A 27,013-nucleotide genomic window follows, 5' to 3' on the forward strand; every position below is an offset into this window, starting at 1 on the left:
CAGTTCCATAACAGTTTATCACCCGTGTGTTTTATTTATTATTTTTAATTTCTGGCACCGTTGCTTATTTATTTTATTCTATTCACCGGATTCACGTGTAATTTTAGCAAAGCAAATCTGAACTGCGAAGCCGAGGTCATCGCAGTTTTGAAAACAACGCGGCACCAACTATACTGAAGTCAGACACAGAACTTCAACGAGCACCTTTCCTTTCTTCGAATTAAAATTCACACATATCGCTATCACTTATCCCGTAAACGCATTGTTTTCGACAAACAAATGTATTACTCCTGGTTAGGCATACATCCTTATCAGATCTCCACACACCTTTGAATGAATCCGCTTTCCGGCTCCAGCTTCACAGCACGATTACAAACCAACATGAGTTGTATATACAAATGAAAAATTGCTTCGTCGTTCTTTTTATTAGATCTCAATTTACATAGGTAGAGTGCATGCATAATATTTCTATATTTAAGATTAAAATACGAATGTTCCATTCCAATTACCTGTTGTACTTACATTCTCAAAATGCAGAATATCTGCTTGTTACTCGAGTGGCAATTTAAACAAATTGAGGAAACAAAACAATTACAAATGTCTTTGAAACTAATAAATGATGATGAGAAGACGTCGGCACGTTATCCGCGGACAGCGAAGTACAGACCATAACAAGTCAAATTTGTGCCTTGCGATCAATTTCCTGCTATAGCAAATGTTCACGAGGTATCCATAGTTTGCATCTCAGTCCCTGTTTGTTGCTGATGTTTAACTAAACCAACACGCCCTGGACTAGTGGCAGTGGCAATGTAATGTTAGATTGCTGTTTTATATGACAGCACATCAAAGGAGCACCTATCCATTAAAACAATGGATATTCTTGATCTACATGCTTTCTGCAAGCAAGCTTAATTACCATAAAAAGTTCAATTCACGACCTTGAAACTCACATTTGAACTTTACTTTGGCCTAAAAGAGTGAGAGTGTTTGTTCGCGCATTACAAGTCTTTTCTTTTTCATGCGCCGGTTTTGAAACCAGATTTTTACTTGCTGGTCGCTCAGATTCAGTCTATCGGACAACTCTTTCCTCTTCTGTCGGTTGATAAACTCGTTCGCAAGAAATTCATTTTCAAGTTCAGCTATTTGTTGCTTTGTGTACGGCTTGCGTTTCCTCCTTGACCTCACTTGGGTTGGACACCAGGGCAGCCCTGCAAATCGAAATTGAGAAAAAAAGGCTGAAGTAATTGAAACATTTCACCACCCTTCCACCCCAAAATGATTTAATTTTTCAGTGTTAGTTTAGACAATAACTTTGTTGGCATTGCAGCATTCCTATTGTTGTTCTTTTTAGAAATGCTGTTAAAACTTCGACAAAACAATGTAACATTGTCTATTTTTGTGACCCTTGGCCTTTATAAATAAAGAACAACACTGGTAAACTATTACGTGACACGATAAGCTAGCTAAATAGCACAAATAACATATTTAAATAAAACATTCAAACATTTTAATATCCTGTAGTCTTTGCCGCAGAAAACTCGCAAATTATAAATCCGAACAAAGGAATCTCCCTGAAATATTGGCTTTTAATAAAATGGCGAAAGATTCAGGACACAGTTACGATTTCTTCATTATTTAAATGTTAGCTAGAACTTAAACGGAACTATTTAACGTTGCAATTTTACTTGTTATTTAGAGTAATTCCTATTTAGAGTAATTCCAGCTATCACACATGGACTGCTCCCATGCTTTCAGTATTGTGTTTCATTATCTCGTCCTAATCATTTTTGTAATTACAATAATTATTTTCCTGATGGTTCTGATTGCAATAAGCGCCAGTGTTCCGGGATCATTGTTTGATGCTCAATATTTGAAATTCACGTGAAGGTGACAGGTAGCACTTTGGAAAAGGAGGGATGCTGCAGTTTTCAAATGATCATCGCTTTAATATTACACTGATACTATACCATCGGAGGATCTGTTGCATACTGGCGTTACTGATGACTGTAATGACATATTGAGGCTCACACATTGCTTGATGCCTTCATTTACAGTGGGAGAGTTGGAATTCAATTCAAAGCCTTGATTATGTAATGTCGAGCCATGCAGAGATGTTTCCACGTTTGGGTACTCGTACTTGGCAGGATTGATGTTGACTGAAGAGGAGATGCTGGCATCACTTGGATAAGACTGATTGTGTCTGCATCTCTCCTCCAGTTTTCGGCTGCTGTCTTGGAAGAAGTATTTGTTAGGCTCTTCGCCGGCTGCTGCCTTGTCTGATCCATGCCTATTGATGCTGATGGAGACTGAGTTGCTGAGATAGGACTGAGAGTAGCCGCTGAAGGCGCGGCTCTGCGGCGGCGATGCGCATGGACTCGAAGTCCACGGGAGCGAGCACACCTCCCTGCGGGTATAGGAGAGTGCTGGCGACAGAGTTGCCAGTTGAGCCCCATTCGGACGCAGGTTGGGGAAGTAGAAGGGCTCCGGGCTGGTAAAATTTAACAGGGAGCCGACATAGCCTGAATTTAGCAGATTGTGCTCGCACATTTCCGAGGAGCGCGATCAGATCTTCTCTGTCCCCTATTTAGCTTCCAGACAGAGATAAACGAAAGGCGCTCGCCGATTGGCTCCGGGAGAGTCACAAGACAAGCGGAAGCAGCTTTTTTTTCTGGCACCGCCTCCGTTCCAATACAACTCACATCTGAAATGGCCAAGTCCACGTCCATGTGCACCTTCATCCCCCTCAACGGCAGCTCACGGGACGCAACTCGCTGAAGTCAACAGGATGAATAGTTCAGAAAAATTGTTATAACGTAATAAATTGGACATACAATTTCAATAGATCTCCGAACATTTCACAGACTGCACTGATTAATCGTTCTATTAGTTACGTTATATTTGATTAATAAAGCTTTAAATATCCGAAATGCTCATGTGTTCTCTTGGCAATTTCAAACCAGTTTCAATCATTCTTGAAAACCAAATGCCTAAAACCGATATGATGCATTAGCAGAGATAATGCGCTATTTTAACGGGTGATAATTCGTAACATCTACTTAGGTCGAATAAAAAATGCAACATTTTAATTAAAATGTCGGTAGATTTTTATATTTCAACGCATTACTTTTAGCTCTATATTAGCGGCCAATTTTTCGGGCAGTACCAATTCTTAGGCGAAGCACATTTATGTTTAAATCAGGCACGCTATATATTTTATTTTATTTCATTTTGTTAACATAAAAGACAAATAAACCAAACAAGTGAACGTTAGTGCAAATTATCTAAATAATTTAGAAATTATATTCCGTGCCTAACTAATTGTGGGAGGGTTTAAAACATCGAATAAATCAGCGAATATACCGAATACAATGCGCCAAGACTCATTTAGATTTTTAGCAAAAAAAATGCGCATTCATAAAATTAAACAAAGCCCTACATCAGCACTGTGTTTACTGTTATGTGAGTAATGGTCATGTTCTAATTATCGTAGTTGAATTCAATTATCTAAGATATTTGATAACAATTTAGTAAGTTTATATTATAATAATAAAGCGTGCTATGCATTATTAGGCGGAAACTAAAACGGTCCAGTTCTTAGTCTGTCCACATTAGATTAGAATAATGTTGCACAGTTCTATTGTGTTGAATATGTGCCGCTCCATGTGAAAATATTGAAGTTAAATTCGGTTGTGTGTCTGTGTTTATAATACGTACATTTCAGTAAAATCCAGTAGATTGGTCGTGGCAACTCTTAACATATTAGACTGCAAAATTTTAGGGTTTTTTTTAATCTTAAGATTTCCTAAAAATGCTGCTCGTTATTAGAGCACCGCAAACCCTCATTTCATACTTAGACAAAGCAAATGTTGAAACAAGACTGTTGGAGTAAATGTCAATATTTGCAACGCTGGCGTCAAAGCCAAAAGAAAGGACTCGCTCTCTTGCATCTGCTAACTTCAGAATTTCTAGAAACTTATTTTGAGCAGAATTTACAGACGTTTGCGCGATCTATTAAACCTATCAATGATTAAAACATTAATGTGGGTGTTATTCATTTAGCATTTTAACTAATGGTACTAATGTTTATCGATAGCAAAGCAAATGGAATAAAATTCAATATAATGCGTCTACCTTATCGAACTATGCAACTAATTCTGGCTCCAAATGTGACTTTAGATAATTAAAATTCACGCATAGCTGGCACGGTTTATTTCTAGCGTCGCATCGACTGCAGAAATGTAATATTTTAAAATATTTTTTGTTTACACTGTTAATAATTGGCGGTCTATAATTTAACAATTTACCTTACTCTCTAATGTATATACTCAGCTATTTACAATATGACACGAATTGGCCCTTTCAGTTAAAATCATGTGCAATAAAATCAAAGCAGAGACCGCCACCACATCCTCACCGGAAAGAAGAACCACTGTTTCTCCTCTGTCCCTTTTATGATCTCGCGCCGCCCTAAAAAATGGGGTTTCTTTAGTAAGACATTAAAATCCAAACGCAATTGCGATCAAAGGCGCTTAACCGAAGGCGGGCCTCTACCTAACATTTCTTGTAAAATCTCGAAATAACTCCAAGAAATTAAACTGTAGCTCAGTTCAAGGTCAATGTCGAATGAAATCAAATCGCCATATTTTTTTTAGAAAAGATGTTAACTTCGTTTTAGTGCGAAATGTGTTTTCGAATGAAGAGCCACTTCAACTTGAAATCAGTATCACATCGACCACAATTGAGGTTTTCTTTACAATTTATGTAGCCAAGGAATGAAATCGGGCAAAGAATCCTCACTTTACACTTCCCACAACAAACGCTGCTTTATAGTTAGTGATGTTTTCTCAAAACCCTCATTCGACCACGGTGAACATTTAAATACTGGTTATGAAATTCTATCGTAACGTACGTAAAAATATCCTGAAGAAAACTACAATCGAGCAATTTATCTGTTACATATTTCTTAGAAACTACCGCTACAGTAAGGCTAATTTACTTACATTCTTTATTCACAATAGAACACCAATCTCGGGGTGTGCTTGGTTATCCGGGATGTGAACACTAAATAGACCAACATGTAGAAAATGCAAGCGGTGTATAAATTCGTGAAAACACGCTAAATTTAAATGATGTAAAATAATAAACCTCAAATTATTAACACGTTGAGCACCGGACCTCGCAAAGCTTACATAGCTTGGGTTGAAAGACTTACTTTCTCGCGCATTTCTTGCAAAATAGGCAATGCTGCTGTCTAAGCTGTCAATACAGCCTATCAATAAGTTCTTGGATGTAAAGCCAAACTGTTGGCCTAAATAGTACTTCTGACACTGGTTTGCAGCGTAAAGTACGAACGACCATCTTGTGGCCCGCGCTTCGATTGTAACTATGTTGCTTCATGTTTTACAGCAGATTATCCAGCAGATGGCGAACTAGCTCTGCGATCAGGGTCGTCTTCATTATTCATGATGCTAAATAAAGTCAAGGTCAAAGACTATAACCATAGTCAAGGTCAATGGTAAATAGAAATTTGACGTCAGAGCGCTGATCCTTCCAAAAATGTATCTAATGTCACGAAGCTCCAACAAATTTAATGGAAGAAAATCAGCCTGTATGCATGTGTTAAAGATGACAGAATATGGAGTTTTAATTTAATACAACATAATTCCTTTTAATTTTCTTCTATGGCTGACTAACAGAACTTATCCCAATGCACAGTATTATGGTTAGAAAATGTTAGCAGCTGGTAAATAAAGAGGCAGGGTCAGGAGCATTATCACCTACTAAGTTCCTGCTCATATAAATGCACTCAATCTCACTTAGTTTAATTATAAACTTCATCACTTAATATTTCTATTTTAAAAATTAGGAACTGATTTATCTCCCCCACTTCCTTATACCAGTAATAATCTCCCTTTTAAAAAAAGGAACATTACAAATCCAGGCTACATTTGTATTGTGGTGAACACCTTACCCACATTATCATGTTTTGTTTTATTTACGCACCGTCGCCGACAGGGATGGTACAATAAATGTTTACATCTGTGCGGAGATTACACGTTAGCCCACTAAATGTTTCAATTTAGATTTAAGATAAAAATAATTAACTCGATTGTTTACACGTTTAGTTGTATTTAATATTCGAGAAGACGTTGTTATAGCATATATTTTAGTGTGCCTCTCTGCAAATGAGTTGCTTTTGATAACTAAATGGTACTTTTGCCAACCAGTTTATTAACCGACCAGTAATTATTTGTGGCAAACCTTAAAAAAGGTTGGAAAGCTTATGTGAAATGAGGACGACTCTAATTTGAATTAACCCGTACAAGGGAAAATGACATAACGTCATCAATCCTGACAATATTTTTATTCATATCACAAGTTTGAATTCTTCGACACTATTTGGGATTTTACTCCTTTTCTGCGTTTAATTTGGCCTGCTCACAATTTGATTTAAAACGCTGCAACCTGGAAACAATACATCTTTCAAATAGTTTAATTTATATTTACAAAATACCCAGCAACCAAATGCTGGATAAACATGCTATCACAAGGCATTATTAAAAATAATAGCAAATAATGTCTTTCAACACCAGCATTTCAAATTCCTTACAGTTTATTGATACCGTAATTTCTATTTATTTCTTCTATTATTATGGCGTTAGTGTTTGTAATTTTCGCCCCCAAATACCGCGGCACTTGTGTACATGTGTAAATTAGAGAAGCATTCGTGTAAATACTGTGCAGCTTAATATAGAAGGTGGCGATGTGACAAGACAAAATATATTGAACTCATTTACAAGAAATGTCAAGCTTGGAGACAGTTAAAGTGTGATTTCTTTTAATATTTTACATGGCATAAATCAAAGTAAGAAAACCACGCGAGTTCAAAATGAACTCGGTAAAGGAAATGAACAATATGAACAAAGGCTTGCGTTAAAAATGTACATAAAACATAGGAATAATGCCAAACTTCTCCACGATTTTACTCGTATAGTTATCATGATTACAATAATGAAGTAATTTAAGTATACAGCATAACAAGTTACTAATTAGAAAACAACTGTAAATGTTTCAATTAAAGGCACCGCATTGAAAACGACCGTGGGACTTTCAAATATATTAGCATTTGTTTTGAAAATAACAGTTTAAAATGAACAAAATATTCAAAATGCAGTAACATAGGTTTTCATATTTTAACTCATAACTTTTTAAGACATTTTAAGCCTTTTAAATTTGACAAGCATTTCACTTGAGACTGAAATTTCAGTTTACATTTGCTTAGGGCAACATGTTACTATAGAACTTTCTGGAGTGAGTAAACAGAAGGCCCTTTCGATATCTGGACTAAATAATTTAATATGCAAATGATTGTAAATTCGCTGCCGTTAATATGATAAAGTATCTTATGGGGTTGTGCCACACTTAGTCTTGTAAATAATTTCTAACTGGCACTGACTTACAATGCTTTTTTAGCAATATAATTCCAATCATTCACAACAGAATGGATTTTGCTGCTAGAATATATGATCAGCATTTGAACCCATTTTTAATACAGCCATGGTACCTCTTGCAAAGCATGACTGAAAACTTAAATGTTAAATAAAAATCGCCTTGCATTAAGAAAGTTAGAAATACACTTTACTTAATGTCAACCTTTGGGTTAGAATGGGTTATCAGTTGTAGTCGCCATTTTATCTGCGTATTGTAAAACCTCCAGTAACTCAACTGAACCCACGAAAATGTTACTTAAGACTGAATGAAGCATTACTTTGCAACAGTGTTTGCAATGTCACTCGTGAAAATAATCCCGCACGGTAACACAATGCAAGTATATGAATGTGGAACTGTTCACACTCTTAACAGAGTGCCTTATTCATTTGATTGTGGTGATGAAGTCACATCAAGTATTTTAGCAAAGTTTTGCACAAGATTTCGTGGAATTTGTCATTTTAAGATTTCTTTGTAAATCCGAAGATGTGTCTTGGACGTCTCCTACATTCATGTAGTTTCTTTTTCTACAAGAAAGACCATCGCATACAATTTACAATGCACCATTACTGGTTACTGATGTCTGCGGTATCAAGGTATATTTTCTTTGACTTTGGAAACTACTTTCTTTTCCTTGACTCTTCTGTTCTGAAACCAGATGGTGACTTGTCTTTCGGTAAGGTTGGTGGCTGTTGATATCCTTCGCCTTTTTTCCTTGGTTATGAATTTGTTTGTGGCGTATTCTCGCTCGAGTTCTTTAAGCTGGGTTTTCGTATAAGGAACCCTTTTCTTCCTCCCTCGTCTGTAAATGTTGATGTCAGTCTGGTTGTGCATCACATCTCCTGAGGGGGGAAATGCAAATTATAAGAATATAAACTTCAAACAATAGCAGTTCAAAGGATATTGAAAATAAACGAAGGTGTTAGATGAAGCATTAAAAAGAAAAATGACAACCCATACTTCTGGCTTTTAAAATATACTTTTAAAATAGCAACTCATTTGAGACATTTAGGCATACGGCCAATCGCACATTTCAGCGCATTAATTCTGACACATGGTTATTCTGTGTTCCATGTATTATTCGTTTGAAATATTGTTAATTAAAAGACTGGCGAATTGCTGACAAGATTAAACCAAACGACAGTGGATTTATTTTGTTTGCTTTATATTTAAAATGAGCGTAACGTTTCTCAGTGAAAAATATGTCATGATACCTGAAAGAGGCGATTTCCAAAAATGTGAAGTCTGTGTCTGATCTTTAGGGCAATACACTTGACCGTTCCAGCCATTAGCAAATGTCCAAGGCTGATAGCCCTCCATGGATATTAAGGCTTCATGCCTTGGCTCTCCGTGGCCGCTTATTGTAGGGACTACTGGAACGTCCAAATAACCAGGGACCCGTTGGTATGGATTGGGGTAGCTCTGATAGAAAGCAAATTCTTTTGCCCTGGATGACACCTCGTCAGTGGGGACAGGAGTGTTAGTCAAACCCGAAACGTCCATATATTTGTCCACTGGATAACCGGCTAGAGATGCATGAGCGCCAGATTTCAGTCCAGTTTGTTGAATGCCAACATTTCGACAACTGTAATAGCTGCTTCCAAAATGATAGCCGTAACTGATCGCTGGATTTGGAGGGCTTGTTGGAGCTGGACATGGGCTGCACTGCTTAGCAGATTCAGAAATGACAGAATGCGTTCGATCTCCGACGGAGTAAGCAGGACCCGAAGATAAAGAGTTGTGATGAGCTCCAAATGCAGAGGGAGACAGAAAATTCCTGCATTGATTTGAAGGGACGTTCCCTCCCAGTCCTTCCATCTCCGAGTTAGTTGTGTTGTTTCTGTTGTGTAGGTACCTGATTGTATCAGTCCTCCAAGGGGCTGAAAGAAGAGAAGCTGTCATATCACGACCCACTGCGAACTAAGTACTGCTTTATAAAAGCAGCCTCGGGAGTGAGAAGAGGTGCTTATTTTCACTGATTAGAGTGTGCACTGACCGAGTGAAACCTGATAGGTCGATTCTGGCCACGTGATACGCAGCAACTGAAGCTGGCTTCTGCAGTCGTTGCACCCCTTTCCCGATGTTAAAACCATTTAATTTTTCCAAAATTAATTCATTATAAATGACTAACAGAGATGATGTGCATTGTAAACAAAACACAGGATGGTGTTTCCATGGAAATACTTTTACTGATGTATTTCATTGAGATTTATTTGTATTAATATTATTGATGGCTTGCATAATATATTATAGAGTTTGTAGGATCAGTAAATTACAAGTACAGTATACATGGAATATTCTTTGAGTCAATTTTCTATTCTACATTGCTTTCCCTTTCAAATAAAGTTTTGGACAACTTTTGCAAAATAACCATTTCAAATTGGGAACGGAATCATACTGTGATATAATAAATAAAAGGCACAGTGGTGACCATTTTTTGCATTTTCTTATATTGTGGCGAAGAATCTCGCTAATAATCCGTTTAGCATCAAAATGTCACGTTCGGGATAACATATAAATGTCCTATATATAAAACGATGCGATTAGCATTATTCTGTATACAACTGTGAAATAAATTTCAAAGATCATTCATTTATTCTAACTCATAAGACGGTCATGTATATATTGAGTTCCGCTCAGATTGTATATAGACTACATTTTCAAAAATCTGAGCGCAAAGTAATTCGATCTACATTTAAGTTTCGCTCAGATACCCGATCTGTAAATAAGGAGCACGTTTTATTCAGTACTTCCTTAAACTCAGCTTATGTTTTTCGGGGGTGTGGAGTTTTCAGATGTCTGATATTTAATTTCGATTTACACGTAATGTTCTTTATTTTGCATCATCCCACTGCCTTTTTAGCACACGATTTTCGCATATTGGGATTAGCTTACATTTTGCAGCAAATGCGCTAAATTATTCCAACTTTCCAATTGCTATTTGTCTGTGCCAGAATTTTCAATTACTTGTGTCAAACGGACAAAAATATGATTTCGGAGGCGGCCACAAAATGTAGTAAATGCTGGTTTTCTCCACAGGCCCTATTTTCGTTATAATCTGAAAATGTGTTTTGTGGGAAAGTTCCAGCATAATTCGACTGCATGATTCAATTCACTCCATTGCTATTACAGACCGTAGGGTAAAAACATAGAAATATTCAGCAATATCACTCTGTTATTGAAAATAGGACATATTTTGATTACTACAATCTATCTTTAACTATAAGAAAAGATGGAAAAAAGTATCAATTTTTTCCACCAAAATACACTCCCAATACATATTCCCAAAGTTGGAAAAACCACGTTTAAAAAACATGTTTTGTTAGACAAACCAAACGATACTTTGCAGCTTACCTTAGAATAAGAGGTTCATAACATGCGCTACAAATATTGCATTACATTTTGTGATTCACTAAAACGAAGCAATTCCATTTTGGGGAGATATTTAGATGCAAGTTATATATTGCAGTTAGCTATAATAACAGCAGTAGCATTTTACAAATGTTAAACGGATAATGGAAAGAGATGGGATACTGTGACTTGGTTTTCAGTGTGAAATATTGTGGCACACTGAGGGGGCTCATCTCACTGTTCCACTGCACATATTTTCACATCTTCCTGAAAGTCACAGAGTCCAGACACAAGTAAATCTGTTGACAAGGTTGCCACTCAAAGAAACCGATAAGAATTTTTCGGCAAAGAATAATTGAAAACACCAAACAACTAGAAAACGATATTCTGTGCATGTGCAAAATAAGGATTATTTCACATTTCAAAGAAAACATTTTGAATCTTGTCTTACATCTTTTTCAGAATGTCAAAGGTAAGACTGGAAAACTACAATATGAGCGGTTATTTCACAGAGACAACGCAGATTCTACCTACAAGCATCCGCGACATAGAGAGACGAATGGAACCCATGCTTTTTGCACTAAATTACATTCATTCATTCCTGTGCATCCTTTGGTTTACTTTCTTCATAAAAAAACATTTTCTGCACTGACTTGGTACCCTTCGACTAGATTTCGTGAAGTAGTTCCAATAGCGTTTTTAAATAATAACTTGAAGATAAAGAATTTCACAACAGCAAGTTCAATGCTTATCCTTTCTATTCGAGTATCTGTTTTTGAATAAGCACAGCGCGTTTATTTAAGAACATGCGGATGGTATCGTCAGAAAAAAAACATAAAAAGTGATCTGCTCCTACTTTCAATGTGAAAAAAACATGCTACCGATTGATTTCGGATGGCTGCTTTTATTTAGAATTCCGGGAAAATACAGGATCGGATTTAAAAATATGCCGCTGTCTCAAGTTGATCGCATCACCGGTATGCAGACAAAGGGGTTCTTTCCGGAAGTAGATGAAGGCCAAGGTCAAGGTGGAGAGAGAGGGAGGGAGCGAGAGAGAGAGAGAGAGAGAGAAAGATGGTAAACAGCGGTTTAAAGCAACTCAACAGCTCCGTGGGATTTATGTGAGAATTTCAAAGATTGGAGTTAGCTGTGATTTATAACACAGCTTTGAAAAATTCCATGCTCTTGCTAACTTATGTCAGATCTTTGATGAAAGTCAGTAATACCTGTGGTACCATGCAAAATGAAACACTAATTTAGAGATTAGTGTGCGTTAGCCCGCTTTAAAAATAAAACATAATTTTCATTAGAAAATTGAATAAGATCCAAACAGAAGTTCAAGGAGAAGGCCTCAGAGCAACTAGATATGGGCAATAAATATGGCCTTGCCAGCGTCGTCCACATCCCAGAACAAATCAAAAATACGGACCAAATTGATGTAAATATAAGTATAAATAAACGTTCCGCATTTTATTTGAAAAGTGTGGCAGTAAATACTGTAAAATTTTATTTATTGTCATATATTGGCATTATTTAGCGAACATAATTGAAGTTTTAGACAATTTCTATAAAAAAAATGAAGGTATTTATTTCAACGTTATTTTGGTCAGAGCCATTTTCTTTCATTGTTTTATGTTCTCAGCGAAGTTCAGCATAAACTCCCCACTGTCTGTTGGTGAATCCTGTGGAGAACCGTGGCTGGGAAATCTGCTTCCAACATATAAAATTCCGTTTATTTTGCTTTGACTATTAAAATTGATCTTTTTCCCTTGCTGGTATCTTTTTGTTTGATGTTTTAAACTGGTATTTGGGTTACTGAAAATAACATGTAGCATTTATTGTTTAAAATATTTGCAGGATGTTATTCTGAATGATCTTCGGCTCATAAAGTGATTCAGAAACTGAAGCAGTAATAATAATTTCGGTTGAAAATCAAAACCATGGGTAATACTTAACATTTTATTAACTACAGAAATAATTGCCAACATTCACTATGAAGTATTAGTAATAATTTTCTTTTGCACAATCTGTTACATATTTTTCTAATTACAACTCGAAGGTTTTCTTAAACATGACCAGTTTTGGTTTATATGCACCTTAAACTTGTAGACTAGCGGACCACTCAGGTTGCGTAACACATTACATGCAAAGCAACTCGATGCAATTTGAGCTGTAAGCATAGTAATATCGATATTCCAAAACACACAAGCATCTACTTAAAGGGATTTATTCCAAAAATCGTTAATGACAATAGATACATTTTTTAAAAAGTTGATAAAATATATATCCAGCTAACAATATTCATTAAAGTGAGATTGACTATGGTTCAGGTTATATGAGTCCCGTTTGAATACACATTATCGTAAACATGTCGTTTTTGTCAAACGTAATGGCCGATATTAATACCTGAATGAAACCAGATTACACGCCACAAAATGCTTACTATTTTTTCTCCCAACTGGAAACCAAGTATTATCAACCCCTAACTATCCAAGTATCAACAAACTATATTACTCTTCATACGTATTTGAAAATGAATCCTAGACAGTTGCTAAAACTAGATCAAAATGTACTTGTAATATTTCAGATATACAGAGATATTAACCTTGCACGTAAAATGCACCTAGGAGTAAAATAGATTTAATCTGTCAACAATAATCAGGGTAACGAAATACGTCTTTAATCTAATGTTATTAGCAAACAATGAATCACTTGATGCTGCGAATGTCTCCTACCTCACCTTTTGCGCGTATGTTCCAGTTGGAACTACTAAAGTAATTTACTGCTTTGCAAGTAAGTATCTTGTAGGCAACGCAACACAAATATTTCAACAGTTTCAAAGTCCTGTCTATCTGAAGAGAATATAGCAATATTTATAAAAGGCAGTTGCTTAATTAAAAAACAGTTGTTAAATGTTCTTTAAATAGTATAAACGTCCTTTGCACAATAAACACAATCGAACGCGCCATATTGTCTGTTGGAGTAGGGCAGAGAATGCATATAAAGCAACACGTCACGCTAAAATTCATCCTGTAGAATTATTGCATTTAAAAAAAGAAAATTTCAGGTTCCGATCCCAGCTCCTCCATATGAGTACAAGGGAATGTATCTGGGGACTGATAGTAGGTGCTCAGATTCTTATGGATTAGATATTCTATATAAAAATGAATATATCTGTACCGGTCCAAACCAATCCCACATCAGAAGAATTTCACTTGCAGACATAAAATCTATTAATGAACAGAAAGAGTATTATGTTGACGTGTCTGGAATTCAAATGCAGTTAAAATGCAAAATGTATGCTTCTGCTACTGAATTAGAATGGTATGTTATGCAAATATGCTTCTACTATTTATTCAAAAATTTCAGAATTTCGTCAAGCAAAGAGCGGACGCTATGGTCTGGAGAGCAATATAAAAGTATTCAAGAGACTCTCACCCCCGTGTCTTGTTCAACTTGAGAGTGGTATAGAGAAAAAATAAATTCTACTGCCTGGTTTGTAAGATGAACTACCTCGAACATTCAAATTGTTTGGACAATATATCGTTCTTGTCCCTAATTATTTAAACACACATCCGAGTGCACTACTAAGTTTAACAACATGTTATAGGCTCTTGTCTCTGTTAAATCTTTCACTACTGGAACTGCGATTTTATCACGATCTGCAATGTTCCTGAAAAAAGTTTGGCACAAATATATTTACTTCTCTACTAATCCATCGCCCTTGGTGTTGTACAGCAGGAGTCAAGAGCAAGTGCAGTCTTCAAGTGTAACGGGATTACAGGGCAGTGGACCAGGGCGGGCAGACATAATTCTGTCTTCATTTTAAAGTAACACATTTTTAAATTCCTATCTCCTCACTTACAATGGAAACTGATTATGTAAACTTGTCACACTGCGATTATCACTTCCCACCAGTGGTGGCGCTGCCTGCACAATTGGCAGGAGGGTCTAATTCCAAGGTGACAAGTTGGCAAAGGCAGTTTCCATTATAAAGATGGACATAGGGATTTATAATGGAAAAAGACAGGAAGAGTCCACAAGAGGTATATATTCTTTAATTGCTATTTCTCCATTATTTCTCTGTAAACGTTGCTCTACAACAATTATTGTGTTTGATTGCTTAACATGTTGATTATATTCCACACGTTCTTGAAGAAAGTAAGTCTTAACGTTTTCTGTTTCGATAATGGTCCTACAAAGGATTATAATCAGGTGGACTTAAAACAGAAATCCCATGGCACTATTCGAAGAAAGCAGGAAGTTCTCCTGCTGCCCTGGCCGACATTTCCCCCTCGACCAACACCACCAAATATACCTTATCTGATTATTCATTCGTTTGCTGTTTTATAGGATCTTGCTGTGCCCAAATTAGCAGTTGCTTTCCTACATAAAATGGCTGCACTTCAAAACTGAATTCAATGGTCGTAAAGTGTTTTGGGCAGTGACAAAGTGCTATATAAATGCAATTTAAACAAATCAAATGCAATATTTGCCAGTATTTTTGATCTTCAGTCATGCACTTGAAAATTGTAGCATTTGAGAAATATTGATTAGACTGATTCTAATTGTAAGTAACTAATGACTAACAATTTTCGTTCTGATTACTATGAAGCTTGCTATACCTTTAAGACATTTTTTGGTTATGTACAAAAGATATCGGAATGTGGTGTTTAAAATTAAAAGCATACTTTTGTTCACCCTATGCATTGTAGTTAAGAGATTTTGACAGGTGTGCAACACTCGCTCAAAATATGCATGGTCCTTACAACTTCCCCAATCTTTAGGGAAGCTGTATGCAGGTAAATGATAGCAACATTGCTTTATTACCTGTAGTAAGATAATCTGGAGGACTGCTAATGATGGTTATGTTTTTTTTTTGCCGTTTGTGCCTTTTGCTTTCAGTTGTTTGTATTGACGATGGTCCGAAGACAGTACTGGAAATTATGCATTCAAAGTCCAGAAACACACCTTTTGCAACAAAGAAATCGTCAACGCGGTAGCAAATGGGAGCCGATGGGTCTAGCGCCAACTGGAAGCAGATTTCTGTTCTCATTAATTTTACACACCAGGTCCTCGAGCTGATTCTGACTCTGAAGCATCAATAAATATATTGTCATTATAACAATTAAATACTCTGGACTGAAAAATATACAGGGGCAACAGAAAAAACACTTTACATATTAACAGGTAACAGACTCAGAAGAGGTCCTCAGATTTGAATAACATGGACTGATTGCACTTGAACAGCATTGGTCTGTTTGGCTGACCAATGTTCTAGGTATTCTACAATAAAACAAGGCATTGGGTTCCAATATAATTTATTGTAGTATTACACATGAAACATTCAGCAACTAGTTCATGCTTTTGAGCTAAATAATACATAGCAGAATCACAGCATTGCTCCCCCGTGACCCCCGCAATGAAACACCTATTCAAGTGTAAAGTATACTTTCGTTTAGGAAACCAGTGTGCGATTATCGGCAAATCAACGGGGAACTGTACAACTTTTTAAAACTGCAGACATGAAGAGAATAGCAAATACACAATGAAACATTGAGGAAACCGTCATGAAGTAAAATCGAAAGCTAGATAGAGAGTTATAGATAGATAGATAGATAGATAGTAATCCTTTGTATATTATAATCTAAATATAACCATAGATTTTTTATTTTGTAGCGTTGCAGTTTAAATGCGCTTATCAGCACACGTTTGTCGCCAATCAATAAATACTGGCATATTCCCATTGCATCCAAGCTATGTGTTTTGACTAAAGCCTGTGAAATAATCCCTTTTTGCAAAAAAAAGTAAGAAAAATGTTTTGATTGCACATTTCAATCCAATGTTACGGAAGTAGGGGCTTCACAAAGTTGACAATTTTATTAAAATATAACACATAATTATTTTGTACAATTATAAGTGTTCCAAATCATTTCAAATTTGAAAATAGGAAATTAACTACTTTATTTACTATTCATGAAGCAATTTCCTCTGCAATCTATACTAATGTAATCATTATTTAAACAGTAAAGATAATCTTTAGAAAATCATTTATGTACCAATTATAACTAGTCATATATATAATAAATGGTATACGGGTATTAATCACTTCAGAAAATCAAGCTGAACATTTCCTTTAAGAATTAAATTCGACTCATAGTATAAATATTTCTTGTTTGCCACCTTTAGTAGAATCAACCCGTTAATAGCATTTAACACAGAAAACTAGATCCCACAATATTGTAAGGTAAAACATTTTGCACTCATGCAGCTGTAAAAAAAATTGAAGAAAGAATAACACGTTAAACAATCTGCGTGCATGTATATCTGAAAAGAGGTGACTGTGTCACTACAGGTCAAAATCCAATTTTTGTAACTGTCAAAAGCCATTCTTCCTTTCAGTGGAAGTATTCTATTTCACAGTCCGGGACAACTTGGATTTGCCGGTTGCTGTACACGAAGAAGCTTTTTCTCTTTCTGTCGCTGGTTTTGGAACCATATTTTTACCTGAAAAGTAGACAGATAATTTTAAAACAGAAGATGGCTAATATAAAGTGACGCGGTTTAAGGTCCTATGGGACTAAATGCGCCCACCTGTTGACAATGAAGACAGACAGCATTGCCAGGCAGGTATTTCACTTTCTGTTCTGTAAAAGTGGGAAGGCGGTTCTCTTACCTGCCTTTCTGTTAAGCCTAACTTGAACGAAATATTTAATCGGACTTCAGGAGTGAGGAATCGATTCTTTTCAAAAGCCTTTTCCAGTTCGGCGATTTGCTGTTTGCTGTAAGGAATTCTTTTTTTTCTTTGTCTGTGTACTGGGTTCTGCGACGTTGACCATTGCGATGTAAAGCCCAGTGCTGAGCAAACACATATACCCATCAATATGTTTAGTCACCTCGGCCAAAATAGTTGAAATTCATGCCAACATGTATTTTACCTACACATAACGTCTTCTTGTATATACTAAACAGCCGAGACTGTCGTTGAACGTCACTTATTTTAATTCATGTGAGTTCAAAACATCTTCAAAAAATTAACATAGCAGAGTGACGAGAATTAATATCAAACATATTCATATTTATTTATACACTTAGGTTCTCATGTTCCTCCCCCTTGTATATTTGAATCCATAAGGCACTTTATCCAAAGTAAATGATTTTCAGTTGAAGTGGGTATGCTTCTTGTTTTGTTATTTTTGTATATTTTGTGTACAAAGTGCATATGTTGATTTGATCTCTGAAACGTTTCAGTGAAAAATAGATACGAAGCTATTGAATGAAAACGAACTAACATTGATAGATCACTTTCTGTAGGTAAATTATTCGTGTTGAATCGACCTCGTACGAATTGTAACCTTCTTTAAGAAAAGAGAAGTATCTTAGCTCTGCTAGAATTTGGTGGACATGTTTTTCTAAAATTATATGTAAAAATTAAATGCCCTATAATTTACAGTCAAGGTAAAATAAACACAGTCGAAAACGAAATTAAAATCACCTGTGTGTTGCTATAAGACACAGAAATACTAAGCTTGCCTTTTGAACATATATTAAAAACCTTATCGCAACCCCTAACCGTGTTACCTAACACCGAACGACAGGTATAAAATATATTTGAATATATGATCAGACCAACCTAAATGCCTTGAGACACTGGGCATTGCAGTGTTGAATGTTCCTCCTGAAAAGGGTGCTCCGTAGCACTGCGATTGGCTAAAGGCAGACATGCCCAGATTGTTGGGATCTGTCTGGGTCTGGACAGGTGCAGCCCGGGGATATTCCAAAGGCCAATGCTGATAAATTGAAGAGCTTGTAGGGTATTCACCTCTGGTACAGGGGTTGTGCCGGTAGCTACTAAACGAAGATATATGACTGTCACTTTGAAGCTGGTTTGCAGGGAATCGACGTGCCTCAGGTGACACAGCAACTATCTCCCGATCTGCACTTCCATGCGATCCACAAGTCGAAATGTCTTCGGAGTACAAACCGTGGCACGTTCCACTTGCTGTCGTTTTCAAAGGCGATGGGGACATAGCAGAAGAAATTCCAAAGTTACTGGAAAGTACTGGTATCATTTCCATAGGCCGCACTCCATTTTGCAGTATTCCTGTTTTATCGCTAGATGTCTCTAACGTCAGTTTGTGCTGCAGCGAACTCGAATCCATCTTATAGCTGTGCTAAATGATTATGTTCACTCCAGCCACTTGCAAATATAATCCCCCTGATATTTTTCTGTCACTGCTTGCCAGTGTAAATTCTTCTTTGTTCCAAATATTGAGAACGATATGCGTGTGTGGGCACTGAGCAAATACGTTAACTTCCACCTCCCAGAAATGGAACTAGGCTATCCATTAAGTGCACGTACTACACCCTGGTCCAAACTACCTGATCTTTTTATTGCTGTAACTCTACTACAGTTGGTAAATAAAACACAGTGTGGACTCTTTGCAAATTAAACTTTGTGAACAAACGTCAAGGACACGACTGCATTACAGAATGACACACTTGTACTGTAGCTATCATACTGTTGACCCAAGGTCAATGCTGAGTTTTGTGTGCATTTTGTATCAGCTTCCTCTTCCAGCTTTTCTTTGTATGACCTTTCCATGGTGATTTGGATACCTAGATTTGTAAAGTGCGTTTAATTTTTTTTTAACTCAAGCGCCAGAATGGAGCAATAATTTAGTAGAACCGTGAACTGTAATCTGGAATAAACCTTCGTGACATTACAACTTGCGTCAGACAAAAAGCATTAAAGGAGCTTTTATTGCCTGCTATAACCCTTAACGCTCCAGAATTACACCTCGCGGTACCTGCATTAGACGATCGAACAAATATTTAGTCTATTGCCGTAAAACTTCTTTGAGCTAAAGAGAACTACTGCTGTGCACAGAAACGTGGTGTAATCTGTCTATTTATCGTTTTAAAACCAATTGTGTGACTTTTTGGTCTAATTAAAACTTTCCCTTGACACAGTATTAAAAGTCATTAAAACATAAATGATGGAAATCATGGATTTTGAAATTGTGCAACCCATTTTCCAAGTGAATGCCCTTGCCACTATCATTTCTTTGTATTGTGTTTAACACTACCCTGTTCAGTTTCATTAATCAGTATGATGTCAACGTCGACGAGAATTGACATAATTCTACAGTCTTTCAATCTGTCGCCAGTTAACCATCAGCTAGTTATAAAGAGGTTCAGCATTCAGTATTCAAACGGATTTTCAACAGACTAAAGGTTATGAGATAGATGTTGTGAAAATGTTAAATTCGGTCTTCAGTTTTTTCTCATCACTTGCCCTCGCTAGGAATAAATCTTTCAAGACACCCATGTCAATTGTTCACTAGCTAGCTAACTGTTATTACCCACAAAATAGCAATACAAAACTCCAGAGGTCAGTTTTATTAAGAATTTAAATACAAATCAATGCATACATTTATCCTTTGTAGCAATATTTTCAAATTGTGTTGATGGAAAATAATTGATCAACAAGTTAACTCATACGGATAACAGCGCGTGTTTCACTTTTAACTTGGCTCCTAAAATATTATTTTCAAAAGCCGCTGGCTCTCAGAGAAATTAACTTTTTGGATCAGCAATGAAAGTAATGTAACTGTTAAAATCAAAGGAAACGGATGAGGGCGCCAGAGGACAGATATTTCGAGCGAGTGCAGTTAATCTCGATTCCATTCATCTTTGTTTATCTAATATCTCCACTCAAAAATACTGCAAAGCTTCACAATTAATTCATCATACCATCCATTCATTTTGATTGGTGGACGACAGATAATATTATTAAACAAGGTTCAAAATCAAGCACGAATAACATTGCATCAATCTCTCAAAAATCCTTGTTCGCAGGAATGTTGTATTCGTATCATTGATATAAGCTTTTTAATTTTTGAGGTAACGTTCCGAACAAATGAGCTGTTTCGAGGATTCGAAATGTTATTATGTTTGCTAACCATTAGACATATTTGCTAACTTGTGGTCAAACCATTTCCTACAATGACAAAAATGTTTATCGCTTTAGACCTGTGACTTTTCCTACGCCAGCAATTTAAACACGGTATTTATGATGTTTTGCAACTTGTATTCATTTTTTATTGGAAAACAATAACATTAAAAATGGTGTCTCTAGTACTTTACAGAAGCCGCTGTTGTTGCACAAGACCCTTGGGAAGAAAACATAATTTTCACTGTGCAACTTTTAATATCACCTTTTAATGCATTTTCTTAACCACAATTAACATTAATCGCTTATGTCTTCCCATAAATCGTAGCAATATTATTGCCATTTTCCATTAACTTTATTTTCGACATTTATTGTCCAGTTATATTTTGTCTAAATGCCGAAATTAGCGTAAATACTGACTACAATGGTATGAATATGACAATTTATTACAGGTTATAAACTGGAAGAAGAAAATACTCGGAATATATATAAATATATATATGACAGGGCGTTACTGTTTTTATTCTACGGCATAGGGGACTGTACTAATTAAACCTTTTAGCAGCAATGATATAGGTTCCGTCTATGCATTATTTAATATTAATTAAGCCTCTCGAACGCTTTTGCTACATTGTCATTTCCCATAAGGGGTTCTCGTTAGAAACTATTCTGTGATATCCACACTGAATATCAGTTCTGCTTTAATTTCACGCGTGTATTTCGCAACTTAGCTCAAAGGTTTCGCTTCTCGTCGGTAAACATTGATTTTGAAAACCAAAGTAACTACGGCGATGATGACAACAACAACAAATTCATCATCATTATCATCATCGCTATCAGCGTCATCATTACTACCACTATTAACACCGAGAGTAGCTGGTCCACACAGATTCTCCATCTTCCAAATCCTCTCTGGAATATTAAACTTCTAGCCGCAAATGTTGCTTAGCCTTACGTTATATCTGACCATGGACATGGGATAAATTTGCAATAGCTACAGGTAACGGATTGACCTTTAGTAGTCGCTTGTTTCAAGCTAAATGTTTATCGGGCGGAGCTCAAATTGAGGCTAAAATAAATCTTAGCAGATTAATTTGAAGAATATATGTCAATAGTTTGGTTTTGAAAGAAAATAGCATGGAGAAAAATACTTTTTCATAACTTTTTGACCAAAGTATCTTTCTTTAATGTCCCTAACAATGTAAGCACAAATATGGTGTTTTACGTGAAATTAAATCGGCGATATAAATGCGTAACAGTCTTGGACAGAGAGGGAGAAAAGGAGAGATGCACACCCAGACAGCTAAACTGTTTCAAAACCATATTAAGTTATTACCTAAAATAAAGTACGATCCTATAAAGCACATCTCTCAAGAGGTGAAAGTGTTTCAAAAAATTTAAAAGAAAATAAAACTTTATTCAAATATATGCAATATATATCAGCGGAGAGGGCATTGCCCCTGTGTTGAGGTCTTATGATGTACATTACAAGTCAAAGATACATTTCAGTGTTTAAACGTTTGAAAGATGCACCACAATAAACCAATGAAGGACATACTAAAGAAACTCCATACGTGTTATCCGAATATGTGCACTTTATAAAACGAGAAAGATAAAGAAAAGCAGCCATTAAAACTGGAGAAGACAGTTGTCTGCATTGGTGTATATAAAGAGAGATAAAATCAGCAACAACAAGACGAGAGGCTGAGGGAGAAGATAGATATTAAAGAGAAAACGCAAATAAGGAAAGGAAAAGCCAGAATATTAAGGTGCGATTGCAAGAAATACGACTTCACATTGTCAACAAAAACACATTATGGCATTTCCATCCCAACTGACTAAATATGCTAAATATAATCATCTGAACTGAAGGAACAAAATTGTTAAACTTGGTACTTCTATTTACCTACAACGCTCGCCCGCGTTCAACCAAAAGTGTGATGAGAAAGATGCTATTATCAGAACCCGATAAGAACAGCAAAGCAAAATCAGAACATAATGATCTGGCTAAATGTACAGGGAAATGCTGTAATGTTCATTTTATTAATCAGACTGTCAATTTCACCCCAGAGGCCAAAACCCAGAGCATCCGGGCATGCGATCATCGGCTGAGGACAGGGGCTGTCCTCTAATTCTTCTCTACCTGGATGTATTTGCCTGTCGCTAGGCCGCCTTCATCATCCACTGACAGACGCTTGTATTTATTTGCTTATAAACCTGTTACAATAAATGATTATTCGAACAGCGTCATTCGTACCTTAATGACGAGCACTAGTTTGATGAATGACACATCGGGAGAAAGGAAGCACGGGTCATTTTGACCAGTCGTTCCCTCGCATTGACATAACACTTTTTCTTTGCACCAAAAAGATACATTTCGAGACACTTGCGGGGCTGGATGTGAATTGGCCCCAGCTGCAGGATCATCATTAGTGTAGTATCAGCCTGCAACCTGCTCTCAGCTTCGGGATGGAAAGAATAAGAAAAGAAATAATTCTGATGGAACGGGGGCTGCATAGTCCTGCTGGCAAAAGGGTTTCGAATTTGTCAGACTCAGCTGGAAATGCAGTGGAGGAGGCCCTTGAAAATTCTCATCACAGTAGTCGTCTCAGCCCCAGACCAACTTCCGCCTCCCTTCACAACACTGTTGGGGACACCCCAACAAACGGCAAATTTGAGATAGACAATTTATTCCATCACCAACATTCGAGCGACAGCACGTCCTCGTCTGAAATTTCGTCTTCGGAAACCAGGAAAAAATTCTCCCTTTACTCAGAACTTGCTAGTCGGGAGAAAGAAGCAGATATGAACAGTGATGTTGATGTGGGCTGTTCGACACTCCGCTCTCCAGCCGGCGTCAGCACAACGCAGCTGAAAGAAAATACAAACAAAGGTAAACATTTATTTGTTAAACGTTGCTCGAAAATTAAGCTGCTTACATCTACACAAGGTCTAATGAAAGTACAGAAAAATAAGTCATTTTGAAGAAGGTTCTGTTGTGATGCATCAAAGATTCGGATTGCATTTCCACTGATAGTTTGACAATACAGAAAACAAAGCGGATACACTGGGTATAAATAAACTGTAAGAAGAAATGTGTAATTTTCAGAATAATCGTGTTTATTATTGGTAATAAATAATTATTCTCGAATAAAGTACCATAGGCCCGTAAAAACACATTTTGACTTGAAAGTTGTATTGCACGATACATTTGGATTGAAACAATAATATTGATATTAACATTGAAGGTGCTGACGGTGTTAAAAAAGTATTTTACTTAATAAATAATTGTATCATCATATTTCGAAATTGCGTAAAACTCTTATTTTTAAGCCAACAATATTTTCTTTATTAAGAAACATATCAGTGAAAGTATAAATATTTGCACGGCAATATACTGAGAATATTCGTTTGTATCATTATCGAAATTCTACATCATAAAATTAAAGGGTAATTTAATTTTTTTTTAAACAGAACTACATTTTACTTTGTTTTGTATTGAAACCTACATATTTTCAGAGGTTTTTCAAACCGGGCCTTTATCTTGTCCTTAACAAAAGATTTTGGTGCTAAAATAACTTCCCAGTTCAGTGATGCGCTTTCTGGTTCAAAATACTAAAAAGTAAAATATTGAAATGGCACTGTAGATGAAGCAAAATGAGCAAGATGTGCCAGGAGGTTATTCATTCTGTGTTAATTCAGATGCCTAATGGATGAATACTTCAGAACCTTTATCTATACATAATTACCGAAACTTACTACAAATTAACTAGATATATTTGGTTATGCAGACACATAGAACTTTATTGACTCTAATAACAGTCCCCATTTGTAATAATGACAGCCAGCATCAATTATGTGGCATCAAAGTTGCCTTATTAATTTCTACTCATGGTTTACCGATCTTTAACGTTTTTATGTTTTCTTCCCAGTGTATTCTGACAATGGTAGTTCAACTAATACTTCGTCGAATGGGTCCAATATTACGAATCTGAACGGCAACTCCAATTCAATAGGCAACTCGGGTTCTGGTCCTGACCAGGTGAGACGGTATCGAACAGCGTTCACCCGAGAACAAATCGGTAGACTAGAGAAAGAGTTTTACAGAGAAAACTATGTATCAAGACCCAGGCGATGTGAACTGGCGGCCGCTTTAAATCTGCCCGAAACTACTATCAAGGTGCATACTGTTTAACTCGTGTCTTATATCCACCTTTGTATAAATATATTGCGTTTTTTGATTTAATGTGCGTACATTAAGGTGTTAAAATGATAAAATGTTATGACATAACATGTTTCGTATCCATTATTATTCTGATTAATTGGTGTAAATATGTCAATTATTGACTGAGTAATCTTTTAAATAACTGTAGATATGTTGTAAAGCTAAGCATTTCATAAATGAGAATGTATTGTTTTAATTACACTAGCAACACTATTTGCGAAGCATTTATTTCGAATTAAGGTGTGCAATATGCTAGAGGAAACAGCAAAATTGGGCTGCAATGTGTTGACGCTGTGCTTTTTCTTTCTTGCTCCAGGTTTGGTTTCAGAACAGGCGGATGAAAGATAAAAGGCAGCGACTAGCCATGTCCTGGCCCCACCCGGCTGATCCAAGTTTTTACACCTACATGATGACCCACGCGGCGGCCACTGGAAGCTTGCCTTACCCTTTCCACTCTCACGTTCCCCTGCACTACTATCCCCACGTTGGCGTCACTGCGGCTGCAGCTGCCGCCGCCGCCACAGGTGCCACGCCCTTCCCCACCTCCATTCGCCCGCTCGACACCTTCCGCGCCCTCTCCCACCCTTACTCGCGACCCGAACTTCTCTGCAGCTTTCGCCACCCAGGCCTCTACCAGTCCCCGCACGGGCTCAACAGCAGCGCAGCCACGGCGGCGGCTGCAGCCGCGGCAGCTGCAGCAGCCTCGACGCCGGCCGGCGCCACTCCTTGCTCCTGCCTCAGTTGCCACAGCAACCAGAGCGGCGCGCTGGGGCCCCGGAGCGCGAGCTCCGACTTCACGTGCACCGCGACTGCGCAGAGGTCGGAGAGCAGCTTTCTTCCGTACTCGGCCGCAGTGCTCAGCAAATCAGCGGCGGTGTCACCGCCTGGCCAGCGGGAGGAGTCCTCCCTTACCAGATAACTCACCCCGGCGGTGGTTCTTACCAAGGCCAATGAAGACACAAGTGGTAAATTGCTAAACTCATTTTTTAACCCATCGCTCCCTCTAGTAATTACTGCTTTGGTGCAAACATGGGTAATTTTCCTTAAACGCCCGTTTTAAAGAGATACGCTATCCTTTTAGTATGGACTACATAGCCATTTTTCATTGATAAACATTCTTCCCAGAACTCCTTTTATCCGGTTCTAATCGTTTAGAAACTTCCCCTAAGGATTCTTGAAAAGTTCTTTTAATTGTCCTCTTAATTGTACCAGACTGTACAAAAAACTGTGAACTTTTAAAAAGTATTATCGTCTTTTCAATGGATGTTATTGGGGTCCATTAGCATTTGATAAGACCGTTGAGACTAAATTCAAGAAATGTATAACTGTTTTGAAACAGTTTTCACAAAGAACAATGTCCAACTACAACGGGATACTGCCTCTTTAAATAATCCATACAAATGAAGGTCACTTTGGGAAGAACACAATTCCATTTATTCTATACACCTTCTTTATAAGAAGGCCCTTTTCTGTGAAATTGGGTACGTGCATGCCTACTGCTTTGGCCCAGGAGTGCCACCACCGGGTATCTGACAATTGTTCGCTGCCAGAAACGACTCCTCGAGGACTTTGGTAAAGTTCGAGAAAGACACATCAGACGCCGCCAATGTTATTGCCATGTCAATTCCGATGCTAATAATGTGCAGATTATGACGAAAATTGCCAATCATGTACCTTGATGGACCTCCTTTGAATGTAGAATTGGAAAAAAGTTCCCTGCACAGAGACCTGCTGTCAAATACTAACAACCCGCTAAGGGAAGTCATTAGAAGAGATAGATAAGAGACTTGATACATAAAACATTGTTCATGGTGCATAGAATGTACAGGATTTAATGTGGTATTCGTTATCTGAAGTGATTTTGCAAAAACGCTACGTCCTCATTGTCCCACTGCCAATTTTAATTTTGGAAACCTATATTGTAGACGTCCTGTGTCCACTTTCCCTTGTAACCAGTATGGTACTGATGTGAACAGCCTCATTAAATCAACCTA

General features: G+C 37.1%; 4 protein-coding genes and 1 long non-coding RNA gene across 14 annotated transcripts in view; 1 reads left to right on the forward strand and 4 right to left on the reverse strand.

Annotated features, from left to right (window-relative positions):
• Window positions 1-406: 406 nt before the first annotated feature.
• Window positions 407-5,416, reverse strand: hoxd12a (homeobox D12a). Of its 8 annotated transcripts, XR_015078169.1 has the most exons (5): window positions 5,213-5,416; window positions 5,001-5,061; window positions 4,415-4,467; window positions 2,700-2,771; window positions 1,119-1,208 (listed from the first exon to the last, which is right to left on the reverse strand). XR_015078169.1 is itself a non-coding variant. In XM_085986115.1 (2 exons), the coding sequence occupies exons 1-2, from the start codon at window positions 2,545-2,547 to the stop codon at window positions 970-972; spliced, it is 756 nt and encodes a 251-aa protein (XP_085842241.1). In that variant the 5' UTR covers window positions 2,548-2,693; the 3' UTR covers window positions 407-969. The 8 variants fall into 8 exon arrangements, 2 of the variants coding, with proteins under 2 accessions (XP_085842241.1, XP_085842240.1); XR_015078172.1 differs by lacking the exon at window positions 5,001-5,061 and having other exon boundaries at window positions 5,213-5,414; XR_015078171.1 differs by lacking the exon at window positions 4,415-4,467 and having other exon boundaries at window positions 5,213-5,413.
• A 1,400-nt stretch (window positions 5,417-6,816) lies between these two features.
• Window positions 6,817-9,472, reverse strand: LOC147120334 (homeobox protein Hox-D13). The gene is made up of 2 exons (XM_085986116.1): window positions 8,703-9,472; window positions 6,817-8,330 (listed from the first exon to the last, which is right to left on the reverse strand). The coding sequence occupies exons 1-2, from the start codon at window positions 9,388-9,390 to the stop codon at window positions 8,080-8,082; spliced, it is 939 nt and encodes a 312-aa protein (XP_085842242.1). The 5' UTR covers window positions 9,391-9,472; the 3' UTR covers window positions 6,817-8,079.
• A 7,228-nt stretch (window positions 9,473-16,700) lies between these two features.
• LOC147120335 (uncharacterized) lies at window positions 16,701-19,220 on the reverse strand. Of its 3 annotated transcripts, XM_085983849.1 has the most exons (4): window positions 18,473-19,210; window positions 18,132-18,197; window positions 17,516-17,697; window positions 16,701-17,346 (listed from the first exon to the last, which is right to left on the reverse strand). In XM_085983849.1, exons 1-4 carry the CDS (start codon window positions 18,999-19,001, stop codon window positions 17,257-17,259), a joined length of 867 nt encoding a protein of 288 aa, XP_085839975.1. In that variant the 5' UTR covers window positions 19,002-19,210; the 3' UTR covers window positions 16,701-17,256. The 3 variants fall into 3 exon arrangements, with proteins under 3 accessions (XP_085839975.1, XP_085839976.1, XP_085839974.1); XM_085983850.1 differs by lacking the exon at window positions 18,132-18,197 and having other exon boundaries at window positions 18,473-19,207; XM_085983848.1 differs by lacking the exon at window positions 16,701-17,346 and having other exon boundaries at window positions 17,353-17,697; window positions 18,473-19,220.
• A 1,006-nt stretch (window positions 19,221-20,226) lies between these two features.
• Window positions 20,227-24,782, reverse strand: LOC147120336 (uncharacterized). Its single transcript, XR_015078174.1, has 2 exons — window positions 24,695-24,782; window positions 20,227-23,665 (listed from the first exon to the last, which is right to left on the reverse strand). It is a non-coding gene; the product is annotated as an uncharacterized LOC147120336 (long non-coding RNA).
• The window catches only part of evx2 (even-skipped homeobox 2), a 4,847-nt gene continuing 1,014 nt past the window's right edge, over window positions 23,181-27,013 (forward strand). Inside the window, exons 1-3 of the mRNA XM_085986117.1 lie at window positions 23,181-23,687; window positions 24,727-24,974; window positions 25,336-27,013. The exon at window positions 25,336-27,013 is cut by the window's right edge and continues 1,014 nt beyond it. Of these exons, the coding sequence (XP_085842243.1) occupies window positions 23,264-23,687; window positions 24,727-24,974; window positions 25,336-25,938 (1,275 nt within the window). The 5' untranslated portion in view covers window positions 23,181-23,263 and the 3' untranslated portion in view covers window positions 25,939-27,013. The remainder of the gene's footprint in view (window positions 23,688-24,726; window positions 24,975-25,335) is intronic.

Source organism: Somniosus microcephalus, chromosome 4 (genome assembly GCF_052327205.1).
Source record: "Somniosus microcephalus isolate GS21.2 chromosome 4, FLI_Smic_1.0, whole genome shotgun sequence".
In the NCBI taxonomy this organism is placed as follows: Eukaryota; Metazoa; Chordata; class Chondrichthyes; order Squaliformes; family Somniosidae; genus Somniosus; species Somniosus microcephalus.